Below are 26,196 nucleotides of genomic sequence, written 5' to 3' on the forward strand. Positions count from 1 at the left end.
TCTCCTTGGCAGGCCGGAAATCAATGCCCTCCCGGCCATAAGTGGAAATCTTCCCATGAACTAGCCCCCACAAACTGTAGTAGGCGCCTGAAGTGGGCGAAAGTCTCAGCCGATGAAACAAGGATGGCCCAAGCCGGGACTATTTTGGAAGGAGTGGCGTTACGGATGGACACCTCAAGGCCAACTGATATTAAGATTCTACCCCTATTCACCGAGACTGTATTGGCACTGAGTGATTTATTCATTGTTCCCCAATCTACTCGTAGGGGTCCCTCGAATCAAATAGACAAGTGGTATACAGCTAAATGTCGTGCAGCTAAGAGGGAACTTCTTGTGACATTAAAGTCCAAAGACGCAGCTGATATTAGGGCTGCTAGGAAATTTTATAAAAAAACCCTATTTGAAGCTAAGCAGGATTACGATTCTAATTTCTGGGGTGATCTTGTAGAGGCAAGCATTAGAAAGGATGCCAAGAGGTTCTGGGACTTATTAAGATCTAGGGAAAAGCCCATTGACCAGCAGCTAACTTGTAACATCCCAGGGGGCGTATGGTTTAACCACTTTTTGAAATTATACTCTGCTCCCCCAGGCCCATCTCAGTTAGCTTGCCCACCCATGAGTTTACTGTCTAACCCTATTACTGATCCCCGGTGCCATGACGGTTTATTTACCAGCTTGGAAGTCGAGAGAGCAATCCAATGTATTGTCCCGAACAAAGCGGCAGGTCCTGACGGGATCCCAGGAGACCTAATTAAGAATTACCCATCTTCCTGGAGTAGACTAATTGCCTCCCTTCTGAATGAAGTATTATCGGGTGGAGTCTTTCCAGACTCCTGGAGGGGCGCTGAAGTCGTTCCTATTTTTAAAAAAGGTTCTAGGGACGACCCAGCGAACTACCGGCCAATTAGTTTATTGGACTCTTCCCAAAAGGTAGCAGGAAAGGTGGTATTGGGCAGGATCATCCAGTGGGCCGATGAAAATCATATCCTGTCAGATCTTCAAGCGGGTTTCAGAACAGGAACAGGTACAATCGAGCAGACGTTCCGCCTTTTAATGATCTATTGGAAAGTGGTGGTGCTGGGAGGGGGCAGTCTGTATTTAGTCTTCATTGACTTGCGGACTGCGTTCGACCTAGTACCACGCGCACTTTTATGGAACGTCCTCGATGGGTTAGGCCTCCCTCCCTACCTGCTCTCGCTCCTTGTAAAATTTCACGACAGGAATTTTGCCCAAATTAGATGGGGTACACAGGGAGAGAAAACACCTCGTATCCCCGTGGACAGGGGCGTCCGCCAAGGGTGTGTGCTTGCCCCCACTCTGTTTTCTCTTTACATTAACGGAGTGGTGGAGCATTTACTCCAGCAACCATCAGATGCACCCACCCTGGCTGGAAGGAAAATTCCAACGCTCCTGTTCGCGGACGATACCCTCCTTATCTCGAAAACTCCAATGGGCATCCAATCGCCGCTCTCCAGCTTCAAGGCCTTCTGCGATGAAAGGGGTCTGGCCATAAACATAGGGAAAACCAAGTTTTTGGTTCTTAACCCACCCAAAAAGTCTGTCTTTCCCCCGGCCCTAGACTCTGTCCCACTCGATCGCGTCAAAGAATTTGACTACCTGGGTATACGCATCAGTGACACCATGAGCTGGAAGGCACACCACCAAAAAGTGTTCCTGACTCACAAAAGGGTGGCAGGTGCCTTGCTCAAGGAACAGCGAGCCTCATCACTAATACCCATTGGGGCCCCCCTGGATATTTATAGGGCAAGGGTTGTGAGCGCGGCACTTTACGGTGCCGAGCTGTGGGGCACTCACAGAGTTGATACTCTGGCTCATCTTGAGAGTAATTTCCACAAAGATCTAATGGGTTTGCCCCGCAGCACGCCAACAATCCCACTGCTGTTAGATGCAGGTACCCGGGCTATTTGCGATCAAGCGAAACTACGCCCACTCCTGTTATGGTCCAGAATCTGGAATGTGCAGGAACTTAGAAGTTATGCAGAAGCCTTGAATGACATTATGTCACTACCGGGCTCACATAAAATCATCTGGCTCAGGGAAGTCAAAAAGTTGCTGCATAAACTAGGACTAGGAGAGGCTTGGGCTAACAAATCTGCACCCCCGAAACAACAGCTAAAGAAGGCTTATTGGGCATGGGTAGACAGTGAGAGGGTTCGTAGTACAAACCATTGCAAATCTGTAATCCTGTTTTTGTCGGTCAAAGAGTTACCGTTAAGGGAATCTTATCTGGATACTATCCAGAGCTCATGGGACAGATCACTGTATATCAAGTTTAGGGTGGGGGTGCTTCCATTATGTGAGTTTACGTCCACTTGGAGACCGCCGGCCCAAACTGTACCTTACTGCCCTTTTTGTGACCGAAGGGTAGAGTCTGTGCCCCACATGTTGTTTGAGTTTAGTGTCTATGCAGCCCCGAGACGCAGGTGGTTGAAGCCCCTTTGCAGGAGTTTGGGAACTCGTTCTCATTTAGAAGCGCTGCGTATCTTACGTACAGATGCTAGACCCTTCTTTTCCACCTGCATGGCAAAATTTTTGGGCTGGGCCTGGCGTCTTAGAGCTGCAAGAAAACTGTTAATCCAGTGACCAAGCTCCTACACCCAATATGCTGCTATGTTGATTAAATGTTCCTATGCTGATGATTGCTGTTTTAAAAATGTTTTTTAAGATGTATGAAATGCTTTTATGATATGATTTTATCAAATAAAGCTTACTACTACTACTACTAACCCTCAATGTGGTGCCTCTCCAGTCATGGACCCTTGGAAGTGGTGCCCAGGTGCAAAAATACAAAAATGTTTTGCTAAAAAGTGCTCTGAGAATCAATGGCAGATCAGGTCCTACCTGCATGTAGGTCCGCTTAAAGGTGCATTGATGGACAGACTGACTTTGTGACAGCTTGTTACGTTCTTCTCTGCAGCAACAAATCTATATCAGCAGTCCATCACAGAAGGAGTATGCAGCCTGATGAAGCCCTCACTGAGTTTGCAGCTAAATTCCAATGGAGATTTTTGACTCCCAAAAGGAGACTAAGACGGAACGTAAAAATCTTTACAGCAACTTAATTCTGCGGCTCCCCGACAATAACACCTACTCATTGGGCACTGCCTGGAGCCTTACCTTGCAAGTTGTAGGATGACATGAAGTCCAAAGGTAAGTGCCAACCAAGTCCAATCCACTTCATGTATCTGATCAGCACTCCATCGCGGTCTGACATATTATTTTTTTTTTCCCCTGTCTGATATTTTAGGCACTAGTTTTGAGCGTACACTTAGAAAACTTAAAAACTCCGTTCATGGGATTAGATTTTTGTGGTTTTTGGTGTGAAATAAGTTATAAAAACGAACTCTAATTTTCTAAATTGGTTTGAAGATGTTCTTGTTTTGTGTTTTCACTTTATTACTGTTTGATTGCTGCATAATTACTTTACACATCACCTCTAAATTAAGTTTGACTGCTTTTGTGCCAAGCTGCCAGAGGGTTATGCAAAGGTTAATGTTGTGACTTTAGTGTTTCACCCTGAATGGGATTGTAGCTTTTGCTCGAGGAGGGTTTTCCTCCCCACTGCACCAACTCTCCAATTTCTCACATCATGTAATTGGTGTAAGTTTCTATACCATATAGTATGGCCTTATTGAAAATTAAACTTTCCAGTTACGTATTAGCCAATTTTGCCATGTTTTAGGGTTCCGAGCTGACACACGGTGTACTGGGCAGCAGTGACTGACTATGCAGAATGCAAAAACAAGCATTACCGGTCAGCAGAAAATTAGGTGATACTCAAAAAGAAGGATTTTCTAAAACTGCCTCCGCCCAGCTAAAAGTCAAGGGCAATTGATGCCATTCCCTTGGCAGTAGTTATCATCTAAGTCGAAAACATGTAGAAAAGGCATCTACTTTGTTATGGTAATTTGCAGACTTGCATCCTACCAACAAGTTGGACCTCTTCAACAGTTTTGGACCTTCCCTCATTATCTGACGTTAACAGTAGTGCCATAGTGTCAAACACAGGCCAAGCCACTAACCTTACCCATGGGGAACCCTTCTCATTTGGAGTCTTCAGCTGGGAGAGAACTATCCCTAGACTACTCACAGATTCATCCCATCAGGTGAACAGTGCCACCATAGATAACAAGGTGATGTGACCCACCTTGACCCACAGGTCACCCATATGTGCCTAACTTAGCTCCTGGCCAGCTCTGCTCAGAAAGGCATGGAACCAACAGAGGCTAATGACAACTGTCAGTGTCAGGAACCAAACTACTGTCCATCCACTAACATATGGATGCTTACATTTAGTGTTTAGGTAGGTTCAGCTTCCAGCCAATGATCCTGCAGAGAGTCACCCACTTGCTCTTCAGGTCTTCTTGGTTTCCCAGAGTATGGGAAACACCATCAATCTCTAGGCAATTGAGGCTGTACTCTTGCTTTGTAGCCCAATTTATTAGGATGAGTACATGAACCCTGTTAGAAATGGGGGTCTCTAGTTGGCAGTGGCTTGCACCCTGAGCAAGGAAGGACCCTTCATTCTAGTCATAGTAAGGGAGTTACACACCCAAGATAACCCCTGCACTCCCTTGGTAGCCTGGCACGAGCAGTCCAGTCCAGGCTATCCCAGAGTCAATGTGTGAAGTGTTCATCATAACACACACAGTCAAACAGTAAAAGTACTACAATGAACACTGTAAGAGTTAAAAAAAATTAAACAATTTTATCTAAATCAAACAAGACCAAAACAACAAAAATCCAACATACATAACTCAAAGCATCACTTTTAAAAGGTTTAGGCAATTCTGTCCATGGAACTCTATGGATGTGTGGATTTTAGCACAAACTACCTTTGTTGCATCAAAATAAAAGACAAAAAACTGCCATAAAGGAGGAAGGCATCAGAAAACACATTGATGTGTCGGTTCTTGAGTCCCACGGGGATGGAGGAGTCAGTTATGCTACACGCAGGAGAAGTGATGTGCTGAATCCTTACTGTGAGGAGAAGAGATGCGTTGATTTCCAGAGGCGATTGCTTTCAGTGGGGTGATGCGCTGAGAGCTTGGCACACAGGTGTAATGTGTGGAAATACAGATCCACTGGGGTTGATGCAGTGGTAACAAAACAGGCGCTGCACTGATTATTTCAGTCGCTCTCCTGTGATGTGTTGATTCTTTCAGCTGCAAGGCAGAATCTGCGTCAGAGTCAGAGCGGGGTTTTTGCACGTTGGAGACACTGTGGTCTGGATTTGGGCTGCTGCGGTTCTTTGGGCTGCAAACAGGCACTGTACTAATTTTCTGCTGCACCCCGGTAATGTGTTTGTTTTTCAACTGCACGGCAAGCTTGTGGTGGGAAAAATGGTGCTGTAAAGGCAATGCACAGATTTCTTAAGTCTAGAATGAGCAGACCCACCTCTAAGGGTCCAGAACTGGAAAAGGCACCACTTGGCAAGTCAGAACTCCCAGCAGTGGAGTTCAGAGGACAGCAGATGGAGTTTTCGATAGGCTTAAGACTTCCATCAGGAGGCAAGCACTCACACACCCTTGGAGTACCGTGGAAAAGCAGGATACAAGAATGCAAATTCCATTTCCAACTGCAAGCCAACACAACAAAGCAACATGCAGCAAACGGGCAGTACTCCTCCTGACAGGTCTTCAGCTCTTCTTCTTGGCAAATCCTCAGTCCAGAAGTGCTCTAAAGATGTGGAGTTACAGATCCAATATGTATGCCCATTTTGGCCTTTGAAGTGGGCAAAGGGAGGTGGAAGCAGCATTGTGAGAGGGCAAGCACAGTCATAATCAGGTGTGAGTGACATCTCCAACCACTCTAGCTCAGAAAGGCCCATCAGCCTGGTGATGAGCAAACAGGATATGCAGGGCACACCTCAGTTCAATTTCTGTGACTGTCTAGAGTGAATGTAAAAACAGCATCTGTCAGTCTAAATCAGATGTTGATTCCACAGGCAGGCAGGGATTAAACGTGGTGTTTTAAAACACACAATTTAAAAATCAACTTCACTAAAAGATGTATTTTTCAGGGAAAACAAAATCCAAATCTCTAGCTATTCCCAATTAAAAGTTACACTTGTAAGCTGTTACAAGGCAGCTCCACAGATAAACTATGACAGAGATAGCCCTTGCAATAGAATTTGAATATATTTCACTATCAGGACAGGTAAATCACACCAGCACATCTTTCACATATACTGCACCTTGTACATGGGGCTACCTGGGGTCTACCTTAGGGGTGCCTTACATGTAGTAAAACGGAAGGTTTGGGCCTGGAAAGTGGGAGCTCTTGCCAGGTCGACATGGTAGTTTTAAACTGCACTCACAGACCCTGCAATGGTAGGTTAGAGACAAGGTTACAGAGCTACTCATGTGGGTGGCACAACCAGTGCTTCAGGTCCATTAGTATCATTTGATTTAGACTCTAGGCACACACAGTGCACTTTACTAGGAACCAACCTGTAAATCAAATATGACAATCATGGATAACCAATCATAATCACAGTTTACAGATAGAGCACTTTCAGTTTAGCACTGATTAGCAGTGGTAAAGTGCCCAAAGTAAACAAACCAGCAAAAACGAAGTTTAGCATACAGTAAAAAATACAAGTTTCGTGTCTCTGTGACAGCACAAATAGCACCGCCAGAACAGCTCTGGCCTCACCACTGCCAATTTGCGAGACCTATTCTATTAAAGCATAAAACTCCTGGTCCTTCCACTGTGGCTGAAACCAACGTTTTCCCATGTACTCTCCTTCTGAGTCTGTGTAACCTAACCATAAGAACAGTACTCTGAGACATTTGTAGTTGGTAAGCCGTGACAGGGGCCCTATTCACTATGACCCTCTGGAAGTGATTCATACCACCCTCCAGGATTACCAGCTCACCTTTTGGGCTGCTTCCTAACTAAGCTTCACTAGGGCATGCTCTATTACTTCTCCACCCATGATACACTGGTCACCCAGTGCCTTCATCTTGGGCCTTGAGGATTCATTGCTTATTTGCTCCAACTGTAGATAGACAAAATACCAGATACTTTATAATTGCCTCTTTTCCCCTGGTTTCCTGCTTCCAAAAAGTGGTTACAGACACTATCCCCTTGTCTGAATGTTAAGCCCTAGGAAGTCCTCTGTTTGAGACCTGTTTTTCCACTCCTATCTCTGCTGCAGGTCTGGCCCTCTCCTCCTTCTTAGGACCCCTCTTGGGATCTCTTGAATACTCTAAGGCATACATGTGCATTGGCTTCCCTTCAACGCTTCCTGGGTTCTTGAATCTTGGAGTCTCCAAGATGCTTGTGTAACTTTAAAGAATAATCACACAAAATGTGCTCCTTTATCACCAAATTGTATAGCACATTATACGTATTCACTTTACTGCCATTCACCCAGCCCTTTACTGCTTTCAATTAAATGCCTAGAAAGCCATCACAACATTTTTATATTAAGTGTTCTTGTGGTAATTTTCAAGAGTGAGACCAAACGTATGCACCAGTGCATCCTTAATGTCGGTGTATGCCTCCGCTACCTCCTTATATAAAGTTAGGTATGAATTCCTCCTCTGTATTGGCACCAACCTTCTCAACAATGCTCCTCAGTGTGGCTTGCCGGCCCTGTGAATTCTGAAAGCCCTCTCATAAGTAGTGAACCATATGTCAATGTTCTACACCACCACTCATCTAGGCAGAACATCTTGCTGGTACTATCAATAAATTTGCCCCAGCAGGCAGTCTTCTCCTCCAAGGCCATTCTCTTCCACTGCAGTGCAATCTTATTCTAATCCAGCACAATGATACCAGATCAGCCTGATATTCTCTCTGACTTCTAGTCCTATTACTCCAACTGGTAGTCTACCAACTCAGAAGGGTTCATGTTGTAGGTGTCACCACTCCCAGCCATGGGAAGTGCACATGAGATTCCTCATTGAGACAGCTTGACATCAGATTTCTCTTCTCCTAAGCCTGCCTCGTTCTTGTCTGAGGTGGTGAGTGACTGACAGGCCTCTCTCCAGGTCTAGAGGACATTATGAGAATTCTCCTTCCTGAACTTCCTGCTCACCTTCAGTGCCCAACATGTGGCTATTGTTCTCAGCTATCCAATGCACACAGACCCGCCTCCAAATTCCCAAAAGTTTAAGGAGCATAGCTGGTAATCAAAAATGAATTAAAAAAAGAAATCCAGAAAACTATTTTCGCTGTCAATTGCGTTTAGGGATTTCAGATTTTTACTTTTAAAACTGAGTGTCAGCTTCTATACACAAGTTCTGTATCCAACCGCTAAACATAAAAATAAAAAAACAGGTTATTAGTTGGGGAGGATGTAGTTCTTTCGTAAGTAATTAGTCAAAATCTTGTGTGGGGTCCAACACAAGTTCAATGAATAAACCTGCCCTTAATTCCTGGAAAATATGGCACAGACTAAACCTAGGAAAATTTGTAATTAATTAAGCAGTAGGAAACAATTAAAAAGGCAGAACACAACACAATAAAAATCCAACAATCACTACATATAAACATAAGGAAAGAGCAATAAAATTACTACAAGTCAATAAGGGGAACCAGAAACATCAACGTTTACAATTTTTGAGCAAAATGCACCAAGAAAAGCAAAAAAACAATAAGTCAGGCAGACTGTGATACACTAGAGGCTGGATACAACTAGCAGGTAACCCTGGTGAAAGATTTTACCTCTAAAAATAAAGTCAAAATCCTCTAGCGAGACTGTATCTGGTGAAGTCCTCTTGAAGTCTGATGGATGTTGGGAGGACCTGCTGAATCAGCTGGTTTGGGTGGGAAAATCTCTGAGAGCTACATTCAAATTTTACAGAACTTCTCTTCGGGCATGTACTTTTGACACCTTCAGCGGATCTAGATTTCAACTTTCGGACTTAGTTTCCTTTCTGGAGCTCAAAATGTCCCAGTGATGCAAATCAGGAAGCTGTTTGTATGTATTTATTGACATTTATGTTGTTTGTACATAGTTAGAAAGCAACAGAGCGCTGTAAATTACACAAAGCGACGGGGAGATGTCCGTTAACTGTGTCCATCAAATGGTGATTCAGAAGATACATTTTAGGCACAGGGTGATTAAGTAATTTGCACAGAATCATTCCATGCTGAGCCTAGTGCAAAAAATAGATTTCGAATTTGAAACCACAGGTTCCAAGGTCGGCAGCTCTAATCTTTAGCTCACATCTTGTATCTGATGATGTCCTATCAAAGTCATCTTGAAGTTGGACACCTTTGCCTTGAGGTAATCAGCAGGGTACAGATTAGGTCCAGTTGCTACTGGTCAGGAGGTCACTCCAGAAGGAAGACCTCTTGAGCGCTTGTTTTATCCCTATAGCCACACAGAAGGCCACCAGCGGACCCTTGGAGTCCACTTCTCTGTACTGGACACAAGTAAGAGCAGGGTCTGCCCTTCAGGGCCCCATACAGGTCTCAAACAGCAGCTGCAGTCCTCTGCTGTTCCTCCAGTGGTCAAGAAAGTATTGTTATGAGCTGTGAATGAGATTCCACTTTTGTAGGCTTTACATGTCAGTGGGTGGTGGTGACTCCTGGACACACTAAACAATGTGAAATTGTTCAAGGGGGAACACATCACACTTTTACAACCCATCATGTTTGTCTTACTACAAGACCATTGCTTAATTTGTGCCAATGTTTGCCAGTGCTTATTTTATGGCAGTCCATCACATGGTGGCAACGTCTGTATGTTTTCATTGAAGCACACCACTTTGCACTAACAAATAATATTAATATGAGAGCTTCTAGGCAATTGGTACTAGCATTTTGTTGCGCAGACAGGGTGTACTGCAAGCGGCTGTTGCACCCTAAGCAATACTTTAGATCCTGCCACTTGGTTTCATTTTTAGAAATGAACCTAACACGGCATCACTTTTCTCACCGTGAAGGTTTCTATACTATCATTTAAAGTACTGCACTTCACATAATTTACATTTCTGTTGAGATATATGTTAATATCTTTCGAGCTGCTATTAAGCAGTTCGATGAAATCTAATATTGCTCCTCTTTACCAAAATGTGCCCTTCAGCAACGAATTTCGAGCTCACAATACTAATTAGCAAGAGATTTTCACAGGTTTCAGCTCTTATTATTGTTAAACTCGTATCAAAGGTTTAGACTATTTTTTGCATGTTTTGTAAAAACAGTATATTACATAGTAAACAAAGTTTTCATCACTCCACTCTTCCTTTATATTGTTGCTGCCATTGTATTTGTTATCGTACGATCATGCTATTCCTTTGTTAAAGACAAAGGTCCCCTAAACAGTATGTGAGCAGGCCCATATTTTAATATCAAATATTATTTATGTCAGTTACTAAACTCCTACTTCATTTAACATGATAATTATAGAAGATGCTTCTGTTAAAATGTCTTCATTGAGTGGATGTTATCTGCAAGGATTATGCAAATATTTTTCCTCTTAAGGAATAACATGGATTATTTTTGTACTGAACGAAATGTGAAACATTGTCATTGCCTTTTTTCTCCAAATTATATAAAAATGTTGAACACATGGAGATGCAAATGGGGAGTTGAGTACAAGGTCAGATACAAATTAGTCAAATAATGCAGTTTATACTTTCTCTGAGCAGACAAAAATGAGATATCACATTAGCATTTGTCTCACCATTGCACTTCTGGTCCCACTTGACACCTAACAGTCATGAATAGGAACCCTTGCCTGTAGGAAAATTACTTAAGGAGAAACTTTCTCCGACAGTGGACCTTCCTCCCAGTCATGTATGCCATGAATTTATACATTTTGGTCCAGATTTGTGTCATACAAGGCTACACAAGGATTCTGCAAAAGCCTCAGTCAGATTTACCAAGTCATGCAAGGGTTGATTTGCGATGCCTTGTGTGGCTTTGTAAAGAAATGTAATGCAACGCAGTGTGTAGTAAGGTTGCTTCTTGCCAGAAAAGAAGAAAGAAACGGATCCAGTGTTTCAAAGAAAAAACGAGCTCTTTAGTCAGCATCTAAAATCAAGAACCGTCAGCATCTGAATCCGGTAAACTGTCACTTCGCCCCATACCTTCTACACTGCACCTTCAAAGCACAACAAGGCACGCGACCCACAGCATCCCTCACACACGCGGCAGTGTTTTAAATAATAACACACCACGAGAGTATTATTCGTAGTTGACATGCGCGCGAGGCACACGCGTCAACAACGAATAATAACATACAACACACCTCCCTCCTTTCATATATATATTTTTTTTAAGTAAGTACAAAATCCTTGAATTTAACAGGTGGTCTGCGGATTCTTGAACTTCTCAATAAATCAGATGAAGTAGAATCACAGTATCCATTTAAAGATGTAATAGGCTCAGATTCCTCCATATTCTCAGTTGTAACATCCAAGAATATGTTTGAAGAATTATCAACAGAAATATGTTTTCCATTATTGAACTTAGACACTCTGCTGAAGTTCCTAACACTTCCATCCATTACCCTTACTGCATTCCTGAACACTTCAATTACCTCTATTGGATTAGACCATTTTGATAACCCCTTGTGTACAAAATTATCTTTCTTCAATCGCACCAAAACTCCCACTTGAACAGAAACCTCCCTACTTGTCTTTCTCTTTAACAAATCATTTTTTATTTTCATTTTATATGCGTCAACTTTCCTACGAATTTCCCTGAAATCAACCTCAGCTAAATCAATCCGATCTTTATCCTTGTTTTTCAACCACCAGGGTACTAACTGTGTACTAGGTTTACGCCCCCTTAATAGCTCAAAAGGAGACAGAAGCGTAACAGCATTTGGAGCTGTTCTATATGACAGTAACATGGACTGGATAGCTTTGTTCCAACATAATCCCCCCTTAACAGCTAATTGAATTGCTTCTTTGACAACCCTATTAAATCTCTCTATCTGACCATTCTCTTCCGGATGGAACACAGCAATTCTCTTATGAGAAATACCACTTCTTGAAAAATATTTCTCCATCTGCTTGCTAACGAATTGGGGCCCATTCTCCGTTACAACCTCATGAGGAATACCTTCCCTACAAAAAATGTCATCCATAAATTGTATAATAGTATCAGTATTAACTTCCTTGACCATTTTAATCTCTGGCCATTTCGAAAAATAATCCATAAGTACTATTCCAAATGAATATTGTTGTGGTAAAAGGCTAAAAGGCCCAATGATGTCAATACCAAGTTTATTCCAAGGCGAGACAGCTAATTCCACAGGTTGTGGAACAGTTGAAAAGGCTTTGGCCGATTTATCACTATTCTCACACAATTTACATAACCTTACTTGATGTTCAACATATGAATCAATCCCTGGCCACCAAAAATTATCTTTCAACCGTCTTCTAGTAAGTGATATTCCAAAATGCTCTTCATGAGCCAGATCAACAAATTTCTTCCTAAGACCAAAAGGTGGAATAAATGTATCCCCCCTTAACATAATACCATTCTCCATAGCTAGTTCATCTTTAATTTTATGATAACTCATCAAGCCTCCTTCAAGTGCTTTCCCTTCTGGCCAGCAACCCAATATAAATTTCTTTACTTCCTTAAGTTCTAAATCTTTATCCATTTCCTCATTCCACATTTGTTCTTGTACTACTGAGTCCTCACCAAATACTAAATTCACATTACCTACAACACGTGCTACTTCACATTCATCCTTATCAACATTGTCTGAATCCTTACACGATAAGGGAAGTCTTGACATGCAATCAGTACGAGTATTACATTTTCCAGGAACATATTCTAAAGAGTACTGAAAGTTTTGTAACCTGGAAGAAAGTATAGCTAATCTTGATGAAAGCGTACGTTCCCCACCAGGTGATAATATGTGCACCAAGGGCTTATGGTCTGACTTAATAATACATTTCGTTCCCCACAAAATAGTCTAAAATGTTCAGCTCCCCAAACACACGGTAAGTGTTCCCTCTCAATCACAGAGTAATGACGTTCAGACTCTCTTAATGTCCTTGAAGATATGCTACAATCCATTCTTTACCCCATTCCTCTTGAATCAAAACAGTGCCTAAACCACAATCACTTACGTCAACCATTACAATACACTTTTTTCCAATGACAAATGGTTTAAGACAAGGAGCCCTGACAATCATTTCCTTTACAGTATTGAACGTCATTGTCATAGAGTCTGTCCATACATATTTATCACTTTTCTTTAAAAGAGACCTGAATGGTTGAATTACTGTAACATATTTTGGGATAAACTTAGCGTAAAACTCTACTAATCCTAAGAAGGCCACAAATTGTTCCTTGTTCTGAGGAATAGGTGCTTTGGTAATATTTTCCAAATGTGATGCTTTAGGCTTGATTCCGTTTCCACTAATGCAATGACCCACATATTCCACTTCCTTCTTTCTGAATTTACACTTCTCAGCACGGAGTGTCAATCCTTTGTTCGACAGGGCATTTAATACTTCCATCAAATTTTTGTCATGTTCATTATCGTCTTTGCCAAAAACTAAAATATCATCTTAGAATGCCACTGCCCCTGTTAGACCATTTAGAGTTTCCTTCATCAATCTTTGGAAGGCCGCAGCAGCACTGGCCAAATCAAAAGTCATTCTACAAAATCTATGTAATCCTTCAGGCATTATAAAAGCAGTAAAATCACTTGTGCATTATCCAACGTCGATACCATCTCATGTAAATTTAGCAGAGGATGAGAATCCACAAAAATAGCATTGTTTAAACTGCATAAGTCTATGCACAGATGAAGATCTCCTCCAGATTTGATTGAAATCACTACTGGAGAAACCCCAACTCAATAGGTTCTATTATTTTCTTTTCACACATATCATTGAGCATTTCCTTCAATTTAATTCTATATGACAGTGGAACATTCCTGATCTTATGGCGAATAGGTAAAGCATCGGGATGTACTTTTATACGATGTTCAAATCCTTTGTACTTGCCTAGACTATTACAAAATAGTGTGGGACATCTCTCTTTGATCTCTGAAATTAAAGAATCTCCACTACTTATTGACTTACTTACTGCACTTACACCTTCCCAACGCCTCAAAGGTATTCTACTTTATCATCCACCAGGTAGTAAAACCACATTTTTAGCCTCCTTTACCGACATTTTGGAATCCCTCGCTACTGATAATACTACCACAATCCTAGGTGACTTTAATTTTCCTTTAGAAAACTTGGAAGACAAAGACACCAATAGACTCCTATCAGACTTAGAATCTTTGGGACTGATGCAACTGGTTCCTCACAGTACTCATGAAGCTGGCCATACGCTAGATGGCCTGTTCTCTAACGATAAAAACATCAAGATAAAAGAGATCCTACCTCTAGCATGGACCGACCATCATGCTGTGATGTTTGAAATTCTACTGAACTCCCCTACACACACAACCGCCATTACACACTCCGGGACGTTTAAATCATGGAAAGATCTTGATAATCAATCACTTATCGAAACCCTGTCATCTACGCAGCCAGCTACCTCCAAGGAGCCTAACATAGCTGCTAAAGAATATACCCATTGGCTTATCACAGCCATGAATAAATTAGTACCCACAAAATCTATTTCTAAGAATCACAATTCCCATACAGCTCCCTGGTTTACCAATGACCTTAGACATCAAAAACAGATATGTCGAAATCGAGAACGACTTATACTGCCGAGGACAAATCTCTCTACAAAAACAAACTTGCAATATATAAAAAAATGATTTTGCAAGAAAAAAGCCTTTACTATTCTACTCAGATCGAGCAGGCTAAACACTCCAATAAACAACTATATCAGGTTGTATCCAAACTCTCTAAGCTACCCCCTCTATCACTGCCTATCCCCTCACAATTGTTTTGTAATAATCTTGCCAGCTTGTTCTATGACAAAGTTAACAATATTTACACCAATGTTTCCCTTAGGAATAAGTATAATTCTCAGCCCCCTCCAATCACTTTACTTAAGTCCACCCAGCCCATTTTTAGGAAGTTTCCAGGGACCATTATATCTGAGGTTTCCAAGATCATGACCACCATCAAATCAGGTTCAGCCTATGATCCATGTCCTCCTCAAATTCTTTTCTCAGCGGCTGACATAGTGGCCCCCCAACTTACAGAAATCTTCAACTCCATGTTCTCCACAGGGGTTTATCCCACCATCTGGAAAGATACCCTCCTTAAACCCCTTTTGAAAAAACCCCACCTGGACGCTGAGGATACTAACAACTATAGGCCCATTGCCAGCCTGCCGTTTGCAGCAAAATTAGCAGAAAAACTGATGAACACACAACTATGCCAGTACATCGAAGATCACTTCCTATTAGACGACACCCAGTTTGGCTTTCGCAAACATCATAGTACCGAGACAGCACTTATCAAAGCCATCGACGAGATAAGAACCATTCTCGATCAACGAGGGACGGCAGTACTTATCTTGCTTGACCTATCCGCGGCCTTTGACACGGTCGACCACAACATCTTGATCGACCGTGTCAATGCCATAGGTATTCAGGATAAAGCTAAACATCTTCTTGCCTCCTTTCTCTCTAATCGCACCCATTGGTTCAACTGGGCAATTTCAGCTCCGCCCGGATGACACTCCCCTGTGGCGTCCCCCAAGGCTCATCCCTAAGTCCTACGCTATTTAATGTCTATGTGACAGACCTAGCAAGGGTCATCAAGGACTTTGGGATGAGCCTAAGATCTTACGCGGATGATACCCAGCTGAGTTTAGCAATAAAAAAAAAAGGAGAGAAAATCTCAGCCAATTTTCATCATGGCATGGTGACTATTAGTAACTAGATGATAACTAACTGTCTCAAGTTAAATTCCAATAAAACAGAAGTAATGATATTCAGAAACCTTTCCCCCAATTGGCCAGGAGCATGGTGGCCCACTGAAATGGGCCTTCCGCCCATACCAGTTACCAAAGTAAAAAATCTGGGAATACTCTTGGATGATAAACTAACATTTGCTGCACACGCAAATTCTATTGTCTCAACCTCGTTCTACAAGCTTAAATCTATCAAGAAAATCCTTCCCTTCCTTCCCCCCAACTCAGGTAAAACTTTGGTCACTGCTTTTGTCATGTCATCTCTTGACTATTACAATGGACTGTTCATCAATGCCCAGCATAAAGTTATTCATAAGTTACAATCTGTACAAAACGCAGCTGCGAGAATGCTTTCTGGGACCCCAAAATTCAAACCAATCGCCCAAGTGATCAAAGACTACCACTGGTTGGCGGTAAAAAATCGAATTAAATTTAAGGCACTCTGCATAGCCTATAAAGCCTCCTGTAAATTAAGGCACCATTTTCTCCTGAAATCCTTGGCATTCTATGCCCCCAATAGAGCATTATGATCTATGAATGCCTTGCTGATAACCGTGCCCCGGACCAAAACAGGCTCATGGGGTGACCGCCGTTTTACTGTCGCTACAGCTAAACTGTGGAACTCGCTTGATATGGACATCAGATCCTGTCCCACTCTCATTGCTTTCAGAAGAAAAATAAAAACCTGGTTATTCAACCAATAATTTATCACTGCCATTTCTCTGGTCTGCATCCGTCCACAGCGCCGAGACGCCCTTGGGCATTGCTTGCGCTTAATAAATTTCATAAATAAATAAATACATTGACAAAATAGAATCATCAATAGAATACACAGGTGGAACAGCATTAGGATCTAGCTTAATGCCTAGTTGCTCTTGATGTGGTCAACCTAGTAGTGATTCTCCAGCTTTCGTAACATAAATTTTCCCTCGTGTACTGCGGTTCTAGAAATTCAGTTCAGCTATAAAATATCCATTAAGCTGTAATTTATGCCCAGTGTAGGCACTAGGCGCTATGTCCGGTTGTATCAGCTTAACATTAGGCCAATTATATTCGACTAAGGTGCAAGGTAGAATAGTATACCATGAACAAGAATCTACAAATACTTTAGTTGAAACACCATCAATAATGATCTCACAAGAAGGACATTTCTTACAGCTTGTCTTTTTGGTTATACACATTATAGTGTTAACATCAAACTCACAGTCACTTGTATCATTTGCTCCTGTCCATGAATGAAATAAATTTTCCTTGGAGCTGATCTACATACTCTTGAAAAATGCCCTTTTTTATAGCATCTTGTGCACACTTTCCCCAACGCTGGGCATGACTTAGAATTCCCAAAGTGGTAGCCACTCCCACATCTGAAACAATAAGTACTATACACGCTTGAATCCGGTCTTTGCCAATTATTCATCCTTGAATCTGGCTTTTGCCATAGATTCCAATTTTCTAATTTGTATTGATTATCATTCTTTTGATTTATAAACTTTTTCTGTTTATCTAAATATTTTTCTTATCATTCTCCTTATTGACAATATGCACATCTGACTTATCCCCTGATCTAATTTCATCTACGAACTTCTCTGAATGTTCAATTGATTTTGCTATTTCAATAGCTGCATTGAGCGACATGTCAGTAGTAGTCCATGGCCTTTGTTGTATTTTTTTATTATTAGTGCGCATTAGAATCTGATCCCTTAACACCTGGTCATATTTAATATGTTCAAAGTCACATGTAACTGCCAACGCTCTTAATGCAGAAACATAATTATCGATAGACTCATCACTGTTTTGTTTCCTAGAATAAAATTTGAATCTTTCCATGACCAAGCTTATCTTCCTCCCATATCTGATGGCAAGTTGTTTAGAAGCAATTTGATATTTATTCAAATATGAAGTATCACTCAAAGGAGGTAGAATTTTATATTCTTTAGGGGCAATGACTCCAAGACAATGTTTAAGTAAGGATAATTTCCTATCTGCTTCACATTCTTCTCCCTAAAAACATTGCTTCCCATATATCCCACTCAATTTGGGGATCACCTGGTATAGATAAAAATGAAGGTGGTGGTTGAATTCCTGACATAGTTTGAATTCCTATTTACTAATATTTGTGTAAACTTAAATTGGTAATTTCTATGTATGCCAATAATATATAAAATTAATAGCTTATTTTCACTTCTTTATAATATAAAATATGACACGCTGAATTGTGTGTGCGTGTCACAGTAGTTTAATTATAATTGTTCCTCATGTAGTTCACAGCACTGGCGCTAGAATTGGGTGAGTATTCATCACGTTGTTCTTCAGATTAAGTTTACCCAATTTAGCGCTAGTAAAAATCACTGATGACAATCCAAAATGACCCAGAATGTAAGAAGAATGATGAATGGTTGTTGGGAATATGAGTAAGTAATAGGATTGGAAGATGAAATCTTTATCCACTGAGGTGTGCGTAAGACATCCAATGAAAAACAGCAAAATACACTGTTTATGGTGTTTATCCAATGGAGTGCGCGTAATGTATCCAATAGCAAAAGACAAGGTAAAATAACCCTCAAAGGTATCCAATGAGAATATGCAACGTAGAATAATCCTCAATGAATTGCTTGAAAATCAGCAATTAGTAGAAATCCAACGCAGTAGTGCGTTCCCGATCGTCGCCAGTGTAGTAAGGTTGCTTCTTGCCAGAAAAGAAGAAAGAAACGGATCCAGTGTTTCAAAAAAAAAACTAGCTCTTTATTCAGCATCTAAGGTCAAGAACCGCCAGCATCTGAATCCAGTAACCTGTCACTTTGCCCCATACCTTCTTCACTCCACCTTCAAAGCACAACAAGACACGCGACCCACAACATCCCTCACACACACGGCAGTGTTTTAAATAACAACACACCACGAGAGTATTATTCGTAGTTGACACTCGTATGAGGCGCACGCGTCAACAATGAATAATAACATACAACACAATGGCTTGTGTTGTGTTGCAGTATATTTCATAGCAGTAGGCATTTAATGGGTAGAGCATGGCCATTTCCGTGTATCTGCCCATTGAATATGATGCAATCCTTTTTACTAAATCTAGTAAATGTGGTATTGCGACAAAATAGTATACCATGAAGAAATATTTGTATTTCTCCTGTTATTTCCTCTTTCAGTGTATGCTGTATTCAGCACACATAGAAAGAAGAAATTGCAAAAGAATTATTTTTTGTACAGGAAGGTAAGCCCCCCTTCACAAACACAATCCTACCTGTAACACAGGCACCCTTGTAGCATGGCATAAGGGTCAATGCCTGGTGCTTGACAGCACACAGTGCGTCAGAGGTAGGAGGGAGCAGATGTGCACCATTTCTTAGTAGATATGGCTCATTTCTTTTCCCTCCATTTTAGCATGAAACATGACTTTAAAGTGCAAATAAATTGCATGTTAATTCAAAAGACTCTTGGTCATATATTGTAGTGTAGTTCCTATATTCCCAATAGGCTCTGCACATTGGAATAACATAAGCAATAGTTTAGACATAGGACTGAAGTCGAGTAGGTTACTATTGAATATGTTAGACTTAATTGTGAATGCCAGCTAGCTCAGAGGTCACTAGAAACGTTCTCGAATACACAAGAAGGGATTAGTTTCTGACAACCATATCACATGACAAACTTTGTTCCCCAAGAATAAGAAATATATCATCAGAGTTGCGGAAACAATAGATGGCTATTTCACTCAGTCAATCGTGCATGCTTCGTTTCACCAGGGTTTTTGCAGAGAAATAGAGAGACGGGTGTTTTCAATAAAAAGATTATTTATTTAGCAGTCTTCTTTCTCATGCAAGAGAAGTGAATTGCTACAATCGTAATACTTGCTATGAAGTAAAGTACGTACAGTAAAAGAAGTATTATGAAATAATACTGTAAAAGCCTTTATATGGTTTCTAAGCCATAAGATACATAAAATAGATAAAATACATACAATGATAAAAAATGACTAAAAGTACTCAACTGGTGCATCTAAAATATGCCTACCCCGGTGTACCTAACCTAAGTCTAATACAAGGGCAGAATTAAGTGAGGTGTAACTTGAGTTAAATAGTTTCTGCCAAGAATCTATCCAAGAATTCTCTGAAGGGTCTAATCAGCTCTGTACCTTCTTTGTAGAATGAAGGAGGTCTTGTATCTCTCTCTCAGGACTCGATCTCCCAGTAACCTGCAAGTGTAGCAGGGAAACACTGGAGCTGTATTTCTCTGCATGTGAAAAGACAGTGTCTCTCTCAGTGCGTCAGCAGGGAGGGTCAGCTTCCTTCGGCACTCGCATACAGCAGGGCGCCGGGCAAGTAGTTAGTCGATCTGCTCCAAACCACCGTGTGTTTGCTAGGGCAGATGTGGGTATATTTATACCTGGAAGGTGCCGAGTTTGACGTAAGGGTGGACATAATACCGTCACTACGAACTCGAAGTTTCTTTACACGCTCCAGGAGTTCTGGGACAAATCAATACGGAGGCAGGGGGAAGTCCCGTACTGCTGAAGGCTGGTTGTCTTCAAGAACTCGTTGTACTCTAGGAGCTTAGTGGAAGTAGCCATGCCGTACTTAGACTGCTTTGGCTGTGCCTAAATATGGTTATTATTCTTATGCCCATATAAGAATATGATAAGTTATACCTATATAAGGGCATGAATCGGGAAAATTACACTAGAGCCCTAGATACGTTTACAATACTATTTTGTAAAGATTAAAAAGCAATGGTAATTGGGTTTGCTGATAAGTCTAAAGATTTTTGTTCCCATGCTATTTAACCCCTTCCCTGCTCATGACAAGCTCAGCGCGTCATGCAGTACACTGGTCGTGTGCTTATAACGAGCTGAGCTCGTCATGAACAATGGGAAAAAAGTAGACTCAGCACATGAGGAAAATCTCCCTAGCAGCGATGGTGTTAAGGACAATTCAAAAAATTATCAAACAGATCAAAGAGAAAGTACTAGCTTATTTATGTTTTAACTTACCCTTTCCATGTGTCACTTCTATATTCCATGTACAGTTTAAAGAATTTGGATAAAAATCTGGAAAGCCAGGTGAAAGGATGGTCCCATGCTTTCCATGAATGTAGCCACCGCAAAGAGCTTAGCAATACCGAAAGAAAAACAGAAATTGCTATTAATTATAAATACGAAACAACTCAATCATAAATTGAAACAATCCTTTTGAAACGTACGTAAAAAATAGCTTTCATTATATGCGTTCCTACAATAAAACAATTCCTACATAAATAGCAAGTTTGAATTCAATTAATATATCATGATATTTTACATGGTTAGAAAAATATAGACAAAATAAAACTGCATTAGGAAACTATCAATCATGAAGAAATCAAATTTAACAGAAGGGTGAAGATCACCCCATGAGCTTGGACTTTCTAATCCCTTTCTGATTTACTCAAAGGTTATGTTCAGTTTCACTTACAGGCTACCTAGATGGACTAAGAGAACCTTTGAATTTACAAAATGAAATAGATTTCTACTCGTTTAGGCGCTATGTCTTGTTACGTTATGCTATGTTATGTTATACAGATTTTTATAGCGCACAGCTGCCCCAGCAAAGGGGCGTCCCGGCGCTTTTGAACAGGCAAATGAACACATAACACCACACAAACTGCAGGACAAAAGCAAGAAAGGGAGAGAGACTAAAAAACATTAGGGAACAAGTACGTTTTAATGGCCCTCCTGAATGCGAGCAGATCGTCAAGTGCACAGATATGGGACAGAAGAGAGTTCCAGAGTTTGGCAGCCATAACCCGGAAAGACCGACCTCCAGCTCTACACAGCTTGAACAGAGGCACTACCTCCAGATCTTGACCGGCAGATCACAAGGAGCGAGAAAGGACATAGGGAATGAGAAGATTCTCAAGATTCTGAGGAGAGGACAACTTGAGGATCTTAAAGGAAAGACAGAGAGTTTTAAAGTCAATCCTTTGCGCCATGGGTAGCCAGTGAAGAGACCGAATTGTTGCACTCACAGAGCAGAACCTCGGTAGCCCCACCAGGGCTCTGGCCGCAGCATTCTGAACGCGCTGCATCCGGGCGATTTCCGCCTGGTTCGCCCCTAACAGGAGCGAACTGGCGTAATCGAGCCGAGGCAAAATAGTGGCCTGGATGACCAACTGCCTAGTAGGGGCATCAAAGAACTTCAGAATGGGTCTCAGCCCGCAAAGGATCCCGAAGCAAGTAGCTGCAACTTTTTTAGTATGGGCACAGAAACTAAGGGCAGAGTCTAACCAAACCTCTAAGTTTTTTACCTCCGATACAGGAGTAGGCGTAACACCTATCTCTTCAGACGACGGTAACATCTAGCAGACTTCAATTTATGTCCAAGAAAAACTAAAGCAGGGTAAGCAGTACGTGGAGCGATCCCTATTTATCCAGTATATGGCTTGATAAGGCCATACTCCCACATATAGATGGAAAGTTCATGTATTGCTTTGGATAAATCTTGCATCATTCATGGGAAGGTGCAGACATACTTTAAGCCTTCATTTGCAGATAATGCTCTATAGTGACTTGCACTGCTGGATACAGAAGCATCCATTCTGGTTTCAAATTCGTGACCCATTGAGAATGTTACTGAGGAGAATATAGTTGTAGTCCTAAATTTCTGTTAAAAATATTTGTGTTTTTCCAAAAAGTTACACTGGTAAGCTTGCTAATGTTCATACCATCGGCAAACAGCACCAAGATTGTATTGAATGAAAGGAAGTCAAAGTAGAAAGACAGTAGACGAATTATAATGGTACTTATACCATCCATGTTCATAGTTTCATATGAAACAGACAAGATTTTTTAATTAAACATCTTAAGTGTGAGTGCCAATACCTGGAAATCCCTAGCATGTCATTACTCTGGTCCACAGAATATAATGCAAAAAGCTGTTACAAAGAAAAGGTGTTACTAGAGGGTCAATTCGATTTTCTCACTCATTTTAAATGTAGTTATATATCTCTTTGGCAATGTATCCTCTCTCTAGTTTGGTTGCTGACAGCATAGCACACGAAGGACCGATTCTGGCTCCGTTGTGAATCAATTCCAGAGTTAAATCCTGACATGAGGGCACATTTGCAACGTTCTGGAATTCTCTAAAGTTTCTTGATGTACAACTTTAATTCAGTACCTGTCTCAGTTTCCAAGGCACACTTCAGTAATATTCCTGTGATCTGCAATATATGCATGTGCTCTAATATTTCCTTCAGCACATTATACAATTACACCTGCAGAAATGCCATCGCCTTATTGCAATGACAAGTTTTGAATTTGTATCTCCTCAAAAAAAAATTCCCTATTGAGACACCCCTGCACTTACATACCCACGAATCCTAAGACCCATGCTTTAAAGGAGTTTACCCATCCCTAAAGCACAAGTAAACCCTCTACTTCCCGAGTTAGAGTTCCAAAACTTATTTGGAAACCCTGGAATACACACTACTCACTCATTGAGTGGCACTTACTCGTTAGGAATTATAATACACCATCATGAGTTCAAGTTATTCATGAGTAAAATGGTTTTGATGTACTTAAAAACAATTAATTTCTGAATATTTACACTTGCAGGGGTTAGTACGAGTTTCATGTGCTGATGGCTTTGTGAATCACAAGCACTGGCAGGTTGAGACATTGAACCAGTGACAAAGGAGAAGGAATATTGCTTTCTCGTGGTTGCAAACACCCATCTTATGAGGAATATGTAATAAAAATATATCATTAAAAACACAAATCTGACGAACCATGTGAACCAAATATGACGAACAAGACATATTAAGAAGCAGCAAAATAGGGTCACATGTTGAGCTTGTCATCTGATATATAGTTGAATGGAAACACTAGAAAGTATCGAAAAATGTGTAAAGTGGCAGTATTCAAGCCGAAAAGACTATTTGTATTTAACAATGACGACATCTATACTTGACCCAGCACGTTAATATTTAATATTCTGCCAAAGTGCAATATTCTCCAGTGAAGGTGAACACTTAAGGATGGGCTGGACCGACGTGTTGAATTATTCATTACAAATGGGTATTCTTCACGTTGGCGTAGAATGATTAGCAGTCATTGCATATTCACAAATTAAGTGGTCCCCTAGACAAACACAGGACTAGTTCATATGGTTTGGCTTTCAAGGAAGACAGTCCTTCTCTCCTTGATACATTCGAAAACTCGACTTCTTTTGCATGTCATTAGCGTTCTTTGCACTCCATGGAGACACGAGAAATATATCTAGTGGATCATCAGGGGGTTTCACAGCTCATTTTGAAAAATGTAGCTGAACACTTTCAATTCTCATATGAGCAAGCATTTCTTATAATAATGAGCATAGTCACTGAGGGTAGTGCAGTGCCTCCAAGTGCACTAATGCCTTTTATTATTTATGAAAATGTGTTGTTTTAAGGAGATCTAATTTGATTAATGAATTGTAACAAGGTCCCTCTGCTGAGTGAGGAGCTACACAGCTACCTAATTAATGGTAAGTCGTTTGACCTCTCATACGTGGAGCAAAGCAGCGATCGTTCTACCCCTCATTTGCAATTCATAAGCGTAAACATTCTAAGGGATGTGTGCACCTTATATCCATAGCAGTTTCGATTACTTTAGGAATTCAATTTTCTTTACGAATCAAAATAATTTTATTTTATCATTATTTGAACAACATAAATATTTATTTGAGACCGGTTATTTTTGTATTTTCTGTTTACAATTTTTTGCAAACCATGACAAATTAAATAACGAATTTACATTGAAAGAAAAAACCTTTGCCACCACTATTATTATACCACAAGACAGCCCATCTTTGTAACAGGGTCACATTCCTACATTGGAACCTGAATATTATATTAAAGGAAAGGGAAAAAACAGTCGTTGTTTTTGGGACCTACCATCGCAGCTGGGCAACGCATGATTCCACTGATGATTACTTTCACATACCAGTGGTTCCTCCTCACTGAGAATGTATCCTAGATCACAGCTGAATCTTACAATTGATCTGATGCCAAAGTTGTTCCCGTGTCGATGACCATTCACAGGAATGCCTGGGTCAAGGCAGGAGTCAGATTCCAGTGTAACACCTAGAAAACAAATGCGAATAATCATTCCCCTTTAGCTAAGTGTGATTTACTCTGGGAATAGTTAGTTTATTGCTAAATGTATGTCAGTGATACTAAGAGATAGAATGACACTATATTCACCATTCCTCTATCCCAGCAGTGCAAATCATTTGCTGTGATACCAACTCGACAGTTTCCTTACAATGGAAATGGAGAACCTAGTCATTCGCTTATTGTTTTGTGTACTTGTTATCCCAAAAAACACAGACGTTTCCCAATTCTGCCTATATATATGGCAGAAAAATTCCAAATGCAAAAACAACAGTTGATGGACAGAATGCAGAACAATGTCATACATTCACCCCAGTACAAAGATGTGAGCCTACATCCATCGTTTTTTTTGCTCACCATGCCGTTCCAGTTTGAACTCAGCCATATGCAAATCAGTCTTGACCCTGTGCCCCATGGGAACAGTCCAGCCCAAATTGCCAAGCCAGGTCCTCCCTGGACTGGAACTAAGCATTCTAGGACCTGTTTCGGGCTTTCAGCCCTCATCAGCCAGGATAGCTTGATTACAGTGCCATGGAGAGCACGGGACTCACGTCTCAGCATATCCGTCCCACGGTCAAGCTATCCTGGCTGATGACGGCTGATAGCCAGAAACCGGTCTTAGGATGCTGGATTCCGGTCATAGGCAGACATGGCTTGGTAGTTCGGCTGGACTGTTCCGATGAGGCACAGGGTCAAGACTGATTTTCATATGGCCATGTCTGAACTGGGGTGGCGTGGTGAGTAAAATAACGATGGATTAAACCCAGATCCATGACTGGGTATGAATGTTTTGCCAATGTGCAACATTCCGTTCATCATCTGGTGTGTTTTGCTGTTCGCCCTATGTGGGAAGGGTATGCCCAGACGTGGGTCCCGTGCTCACTACGCCACTGGAGTCAAGCTATCCTGGCTGATGACAGCTGATAGCCAGAAACCGGTCCTAGGATGCTTGATTCCGGTCCAGGGAAGACATGGCTTGGCAGTTAGAGCTGGACTGTTCCCATGAGGCACAGAGTCAAGACTGATTTGCATATGGCCATGTCTGAACTGGGGTGGCATGGTGAACAAAACAACAATGGATTAAACCCAGATCGGTGACTGGGGGTGAATGTTTAGCCAATGTGCAACATTCGGTCCATCATCTTATGTCTTTTGCTGTTCACTCTATGTGGGAAGGGTATGCCCAGACGTGGGTCTCATGCTCACTACGCCACTGGAGTCAAGCTA

The 26,196-nt window shown here is 41.2% G+C and overlaps 1 protein-coding gene across 1 annotated transcript in view; it reads right to left on the reverse strand.

Moving 5' to 3' along the window:
• The window catches only part of CSMD1 (CUB and Sushi multiple domains 1), a 3,932,590-nt gene that overhangs the window by 1,776,247 nt on the left and 2,130,147 nt on the right, over positions 1 to 26,196 (reverse strand). The window contains exons 18-19 of the mRNA XM_086925641.1: positions 24,751 to 24,939; positions 20,837 to 20,953 (exon numbers count right to left, since the gene is read on the reverse strand). Of these exons, the coding sequence (XP_086781767.1) occupies positions 20,837 to 20,953; positions 24,751 to 24,939 (306 nt within the window). The remainder of the gene's footprint in view (positions 1 to 20,836; positions 20,954 to 24,750; positions 24,940 to 26,196) is intronic.

The sequence above is a fragment of the Lissotriton vulgaris genome, chromosome 6 (genome assembly GCF_964263255.1).
Source record: "Lissotriton vulgaris chromosome 6, aLisVul1.2, whole genome shotgun sequence".
Taxonomy (NCBI): domain Eukaryota; kingdom Metazoa; phylum Chordata; class Amphibia; order Caudata; family Salamandridae; genus Lissotriton; species Lissotriton vulgaris.